General features: G+C 29.0%; 1 protein-coding gene across 1 annotated transcript; it reads left to right on the top strand.

Annotated features, from left to right (window-relative positions):
- Positions 1-4,932: 4,932 nt before the first annotated feature.
- On the top strand, positions 4,933-5,836 carry LOC149548359 (uncharacterized). Its single transcript, XM_089794254.1, has 2 exons — positions 4,933-5,020; positions 5,142-5,836. The coding sequence occupies exons 1-2, from the start codon at positions 4,933-4,935 to the stop codon at positions 5,834-5,836; spliced, it is 783 nt and encodes a 260-aa protein (XP_089650380.1).
- The last annotated feature ends 2,366 nt before the right edge of the window (positions 5,837-8,202 follow it).

Genomic DNA, 8,202 nt, shown 5'->3' with positions numbered 1-8,202 from the left:
TGTGTCGATAAGTGTCATTTCTACTTAATCAACTTCATTTTTGAAACCATTATACTAAACGATATTTAGGTATAATATATTTAAACCATTCTAAGTTAAATTTATATTTAAACGATAAATATATGAAATAGGTACTTATATACTCTTAACTTAGAGCCACCTTCACAAATACACAAATAAATGAATATAGTCTTGGAATTATTTTTGAGAGGTTTAGAAATAAGTGTTTTATTTTTCAATTTTATGTTTTCTTTCAATTTTATGTTTTCTATTCAATTTCATAGTTTTTTTTTTAAAATATATTTTTTTATTTAACTATTTTTTAAGATAGTAAAAATTTATAAATCTATTTACTGGAGTATTTAAATTTAGAAAAGTCGAAATTAATTCATAGTATCAAAGATTGTATTTATTGAGACTGAAAGGAAAATAGTGTTTTACATTAGAGAAATGTAATTAATGAAGGATTAATTTGTACTACAATTAGCCATCAATTTTATAAGCTTTTGTATTTCAAAAATATACGTACAAAATTTTGTTAGTTTATGAATGAAAATGTAGAATTTCTTTGAATTTTTTTAATGGAAATGGCTCAGTTTGAACATTATTCAATGTTCAACTAGAAAAATGTACGTTTGATATTTTTAATGACAAAGATAAAAATATCTATAGTTCCACATTCTTTTATAAATTTGAAGGGATTGTTAAATAGGAAGTAGGAATATTCTAAAAGAAAATTAATTGACATACTTTATCAATAAAAGAAACAAAACATATTTTAAATTATATGTTTAATTTTACATTGTAGCTATGCCACCAAGACATTTAAACTTTCAGTCCGAGGAGGAGCGAAGGCAATACAAAAGGGATTATCAAAGAAAATATAGGCGTAGGTGAAAAGAACAAATACATGATTCAGAAAATGGGTCACAACATTTTGTGCATAATGAAGATGAAACAACAATATCTGCTAGAATGAGAACAGAAATGATGGATTGTGAAATAAAAAATCAAAATATAGTTCAAGGGAAGGGAATACAATCAATTTAGATATTCTAGCTTGCTTTGATCAATATACACCAATTAAATTTGAAAATGAACTTCAATTTTCAAATAGATCTTTGAATTTGCATGCTTTAGAGAATGAGATGGATAATAGGTTTGAGTGTCACATGGAATGTAGGCCAAGTCAACAACCACAAATTGATGAAAGAAAAAGAGAAAACAAACACATTAAGTGTATTTCAAAAGAAAAGGAGCATAATTCTAGAGAAAGACAAGAAAAAATTACAAATGGATTAGATACTGCAAACATGATGGATGCGAATGTCAACATAACAGAATCTCAACTAGATCTAGAACAAAGACAAATTGTAATAGCAGTTAATGAAGAAAATATTGGTGAAAATTCAATCCATCAATCTATCCAAGATAGAAGAAAATATATGAGAGAATATCAAAGAGAATATAGAAAAAGACAAAGGAACCAAATGAATGATATTGAACGAGAAAATCAATGTATCAAGTGCAATCAAGAAGATAGGCAAAGAAATGTTAGAAGAAAAACTCAAAGAATGATACAAGAACTAAAAGTCCAAAATAATAATCTAACAAATACATCAAGGGTTGAACTTGATCATAATGAATCAAGTGGTGTTGAGTCACTCATTCCTAAAAAAAATGACACCAATTATTGCAGTGTTGAAACTCAACAGAATGTTAATACAAATTTTGTAAATCGTTATCAAAATCTTCAATTACAATTTTGACATCACTTGGATTGTCTGGTTCAACCAGCAATGTGCTATATGTGTCAGGAGTGTTATCTTGGCATTAAAGTTTGTCACATAAAAGAAGGTCCAATATGTTCTAGATGTCAACAAGAAAAAGAAAACAATTGATTCTCTGCAGAAAACAATATGGATCCAGGATCATAGCCATCTGAACTTGTAAGTTTAACACAAGTGGAGGAAATGTTGATTGCATGTGTTAGTCCAATTTTGTAGGTAACACATGCAATAGGTGAGCAATATAAATACAAGGGGGGCACAATAAACTTCCCTCAAAATATTGAGCACATATATAAAAGTCTTCCATGTCCAATAAAAGAGTTACCAATAATAATTGTTCAAAAGAAAAGATCAACGTGGTACAAATTATGACTTTACATTTAACAGGGATCATGTATATCGTGCCTTCAAGTATAAAAATGAAAAGGATAAATTTTATTCAGATGTTCAGGTGGATGCTCATGCGTTGGATGATATTGAAAGAAATTGTGATTTTGAAATATTTAAACAAATTAAGACTATTCATGTTCAAGTTGAGAGTGAGTCAAATAATTAATCTACGTACAATCTGAAATGGATGATGAAGAAAATAGTAACCTAAACCATTCAACTTCAATGGCAACAAGCTCAGCAAACTTGCAAAGGGAAATGGAATTCATATAGGCATGGATAAATAACCCCAATATAGATTCTTTAAGGTTAATTGATTGCCCATCAATAGGTGCATCTCCAGTAAATAAATATGTTACGCCAGGTTTGTTGGACATGGCCTTTCCTACATTATTTCCCACTGGACAATGTGATTGGTTAGAGCCCCATGAATATACCTCCATGAATATGTGAAGCATCTTTTTCGATATAGGGATCACCACTTTGAAAAACACCCCAAGTTTAGATATTATATGATGAACATGATACAGAGGCACCGAGCACAAAATTCAAGTACAATTTTTGCCAAAAGAAATATTCAGGATCTACCAATAACCATAGATGAGTTACGTCAACATATGGAAGATGTACCAAACACAAAATTGGCTGACAACTTAATGCATTTTGGAAAAACATTACGAGGGACAAAATGTTATTGACTACCCTCATATTGTGGCTCACTACATGCACCTTAGGCACACAATGTTTCAAAAAGAGATTTTAGAGAAAGGATTGAATGTGAAAGACTTTTGGTCCAGATATGAATGGCAACATAGGGGCTCTCCACATGTACCTGGTTTTTTATGGCTTCATGGTGCTCCAAATATGGACACATTAGATTGGCATAATGAAGAACAAGTAAAACATGTTGAAAATTATATTCATCATATTGTTCATGTGTGGAATCCATGAGCATGTGTTAGTGCACACAATATGCAAGTATTTTTACAATGGAATTAAAAAAAATTCTCATTCTAATTTTTGTATTTTAAATCTATATGTTAAAATATTTGTTTGTATTCAAGCATTTTAGAATTTTGCACAACATCCATGTTTGAGAAACACAAGACGACTTTAAAAAATGAATGTTGATCAAGATTGTGATGAAATTTTAAATAATGTTCACAGATATACAATTTGTAGAAAGGGTGAATATCTTAGAAAAAAAAAGAGGGCAAAATGACTTGCAGGTAATCATATTTTTATTTTTTGTTTAGCTTAATTTTTTTATTTAAATAGTATTTATTGATCTATAGCTATTTCTAAATAAATTTTAGGTACAATGCTCCTTGGCCTCTAAATATAAATGGTTCAAAACTATATGAAGATGGTGAAAGTAGAGAAAAAAAATTTGAGCCTATGCGAAATGATGAAAGAGTTAACTCTCACAATCATTATATATTGCAATTATGGAGAGCCAATATAGATTGTCAACTGGTTTTGTTAGCACATGTTGTAATTAGATACATTGCAAAATATGCATCAAAAGCAGAGAAAGGATTAGAGACATACCATCAAATGTTGATGCATCTAGCAAATATTGAAAATCCTGAAGATTTTGCTTCCAAAGTGTACAAGAAACTTTTAGTAGAAACAATCATTGAAAGAGATGTTGGTGCTCAAGAAACATGTCACATGCTCCTCGAACTTCCTTTGGTTGAATGCAATAGATGCTTTGTTAACCTTAATGTTTCACATAAAATATTTAAACTTATTAACAAAAATAATGAGGATCGCTCTGAAAAAAAAAGGCAAAATCATTTATGGATGCATATAAAAGTAGGCCTTCATCTATGGAAATGATCTCTTTGATCGATGCATCGAAATGTTGGATATATAATAAAAATAGGAAAAAAGATAACAAATGGCAGCGTAGACAGAAGTTTGCAATTGTGAGGGTGTATCCAAGATTTGTTTCAATTCCACCACGTGTGTCAGATAAGTTTCTTGATTTCTACTTTTCACAATTATTGTTGTATAACCATTTCGTGAAATTACAGTAGATATTGGTGAAGATAGTAATCCAATAATTTCAAATTGGGAGTCGCTGAATTATGATCCCTGCCATGTGGAACGAATAATAGATATAGAAGATAATGATTGTATTAGTGAGTCAGAAAGTGAAACTAATGAGATTGGTCCAAGTAAAATTATAGAGCATGGATGGGAAATCATTTCGCGGTTACATCATGGTCAAACAATGAAAATTTCAAAAATTGATATGCTCGGAAGAAGGGATATGGATAAGCAATTTAATTGGTCGAATCACTACAAGTCTGATCAATATACTGCAGAGGCTATCGATTTTATTTGTAGAATGAGAGAAAGTGGATGCATTATAAATTCTCAATGTCAACAACAAGTTAATAGCGACAATTTGGGTGAAAAAAAAAGACATTTGACATTATTATGACACACTACAATGGGGGTAAAAATGTAACACCATTATATATGATAGTTTAGGGTATAGCAGGGACTGGAAAGTCATATTTGATTGGTGTCATCAATAAATATCTCAATCAAGTAGCACTACCTCATCATTGTCCACTTCTACTATTAGCACCGACAGGAGTAGCCACATACAACATAGGTGGATCAATAGTACATTCAAAGTTTAAAATTCCTAAAAAATGATTTTTCTCAATTAGAAGGAACACGTTTGACAAGTTTTCAAGAAGAAATGAGCCATGTAAGATATATATTGATAGACGAAATGAGCTTTATTGCAGAAAAGTTGCCTGAAAATTTTGACTCTCGGCTTCGTCAAGCATTTCCTCAAAATGCAGATGTTAACTTTGAAAGTTAGATTTTATTTTCAAATAAGATTCATTAATTAGTAAAAATGATTATATGATCTTTATATAATTTTAAATAAAATATTATTTCATTGAATTATTTTCAAATAATTGTTTTATTTTTTAGGAATTTCAGTGATTTTAGTTGGTGACCTTGGACAGCTCCCCCCAGTGAGAGACAAAGTTGCATATGATAGTAGGAGGCAGGCAAAGATCTTATGGGAAGAATTCAAAATTGTACTCACATTGGAAAAGGTTTATAGACAAAATGGAGAGGATTTGGAACAAACAAAATTTAGTCAATTGCTAACAAATCTTAGAGATGCTAAACCAACAATTGATGATTGGAGATTACTAATGTCACGAGCAAAAAGTAACATTTTACCGGTCATAAATATGGATTTTGATAATAATGTTCACCTATTTTCCCCCAATGAGAATGTTCGCAATCATAATCAATATAAATTGCATTCTCTTAAAGAACCTGTTGCACGTGTTATTGCTACAAAACTATCAAATTTTGGTGTTGTTGATGGCAATTCAAGTGATGAACTTGATATGGAATTGTTGATTTCAAAGCATGCAAGAGTTATGTTGACTTCTAATTTATGGATAGAAGCATGTCTTGTAAATGGTGCTTTGGGTTATGTTGAGGAAATTGTCTATAGGCCAGGAAGAGCGCCACCTGAACTACCATTGTATGTCATGGTGAAATTTGACAACTACTCTGGTTTTCCATTCAATAATGTAGATTCCAAAATAGTACCTATTTGTGCTATACAAAGAGGATCTACTACTCAAATACCTTTAAGGTTGGCTTGAGCATTAACAATTCACAAATCTCAAGGATTGACACTTGAAAAGGCAACAATTGATATAGGACCAACCGAAATAATAGGTCTGACATTTGTGGCAATATCTCGTGTAAAGTCACTACAAGGTTTGAGGATAAAGCCACCATTTTCTTATGACCATTATCATGAGAAAATGAAAAGGAGGAAACAACTGGAAAAAAGAAAAGCTGAAGAAAGAAGACTTCAATAATTATTATAAGTAAATTTATAGTAGTTAATATTTTATCAAATGCATACGAAAAAATATTTTCAATGCAACTGATTGTAAATAAATATATTTAGTTTACCTTGTGGAAGTTCATCATTCTCAATTAAAATTGTATAAATTTTTCCATAATTTTTTTAAAGATTATTATGTTAACTGACTAAAAGTTAAATGTACACATGATATTTGTTTAAAATGATATCATTGAATCTAAAATTTTCTCTAAAAGAAATAATTGAATGCTATTGATGTTTATTATTCTCATTTTGCACTATAGTATTTTGATCAATAAATATTTTTTTAGTGACTATGTTTTGAGTGTCAAAGCTATATGTACCCGTCATATTTATTGTTAATGATCACATCTATGTTTTATCTCTATTATTATTATTGTTCTTCTTAGATTGTTGTATGGCTTCAATTTGAAACATGTATGTATTTTTCTATATTTCATGATTAATAATTTTAATAGTTTTTGAAGTAATTGATAGTAGCCAACAAGACGGGGGCTGACCCTGAAGTACTAATTTTAATAGTTGATAGTAGTGTATTGAAGATATATAAAAAGTTTTCATACAACTTAAAAATAATCATATTAATGTTGATAATAAATATCTATAATCTTTAGAATTAACTTTCATAATGAAGATATTTGTTAATGACGAGGAAGATATGGTTATAAGGGGAGAGAAAAAGATGAAGTACAAAGAAAGGAGTGAGATGAGAGATATTTGTTTACTTCCTATAATATTAAGCCAAGTTAAAAAAATAAATCTAGATATGATACACCAATAAAATAAAATTAAACATTATTGTCCACCAAATGATTAATCTAATATTAAATGGTACATTAAGTTGAAGACTTAGTTTTAAGAAAATTGTGTCATGATAATTTTTTCCCTCAACTCTAGATACGATACACTAATACTAAATCAAAAATCTAATTTTTAATGAGATATCAAAATCTAAATTCTATTTGAAGCTAATTTGAGCTCCACAACTAACTAAATGGTAAATGCAAGCAAAAATTAAATATAATACCATATTAATTGAGTTGTATTATTATACACAAAAGAAGTAAAAACCTTTGTAAAATCAGACATTAAATGAACCCATTACATAATTTTCACAAAGTAAAATCATCACTCAGATATAACATTTATAAAACCCTAGGAAAGTGAACCCTATTAATGACTAAATGCCCACCCAAATTGACTCATCATAACTTTAAATTTAATAAATCACTAAATAATAATGAGCCCTAACCTAAGACTAAATTAAATTGAACCCTAGCCTTAACACTAGATTAATTTAGACTAGCTCTAATGCTAAGTAAACTCGAACATACACAAAATGAAATCAAATTATAATCATAAACTAAATTTATTGTGACCTTAAAATAAATTCAACCCATATTACTAAACATAATTGAACAATACATTTTCTACTAAACCAAATTAAATGATAATACAAAACCAAAATGAAAGATAACCCTAACCCCAATTGATTAAAAAGCCACATTGACTGCTAACCCATACCTTCAATTAAGTTAAATTTTTAATCTAAAACCTAATTTTTATTCTATATATAATCCTATAAAAATCCAATACTACATATAACCCTAACCCTAACACTAAATCAAAATGAGCCATAACCCAACATTTAACTAAAATATAATCTTAATATTAAAGAAAAAAATCTTATTTCAACCTAACCATATAAACCAAACTAAAAAGAAAAATTAAGTAAACCTTGTCCCTAAAACAAATAGAACCTCAATCCTACTCAAATTGACCATTTTTAATATTGAACAAAACAACCCCAACCCCAACCCCAACCCTATCTTAAATTAGACCCATTTTTCCAATTAAAAACTAATTGTCTTAGAAAAGTAAATATATAATTAAATTTTTATACAAATCTATATTAGAGAATTAATGTACTAATATAATAGTATATAATAAATATTAGAATTTTATTTAGACAACTTCCCCTCCCGATGCTACTAGCTATATCTATATTATATATTTACATAATATATATATATAAATCCTAGAGATATTGAGACTTTAATTTACTTTGCAAAATATTATCACCTTAGAAAATTAAAGCCTTGATATCTCTTGGCT

The sequence above is a fragment of the Cupressus sempervirens genome, chromosome 7 (assembly GCF_028749045.1).
Source record: "Cupressus sempervirens isolate cs-2001-9-10 chromosome 7, ASM2874904v1, whole genome shotgun sequence".
NCBI lineage: Eukaryota > Viridiplantae > Streptophyta > Pinopsida > Cupressales > Cupressaceae > Cupressus > Cupressus sempervirens.
This window is presented reverse-complemented; position numbering and strand designations above follow the sequence as displayed.

Excerpts from the sequence above, each read along its gene's own strand:
- LOC149548359 (XM_089794254.1), top strand. The coding sequence starts at position 4,933 with ATGAGCTTTATTGCAGAAAAGTTGCCTGAAAATTTTGACTCTCGGCTT. Across the intron at positions 5,021-5,141 it reads TGCAGATGTTAACTTTGAAA|GAATTTCAGTGATTTTAGTT; the intron begins GTTAGATTTTAT and ends TTTATTTTTTAG.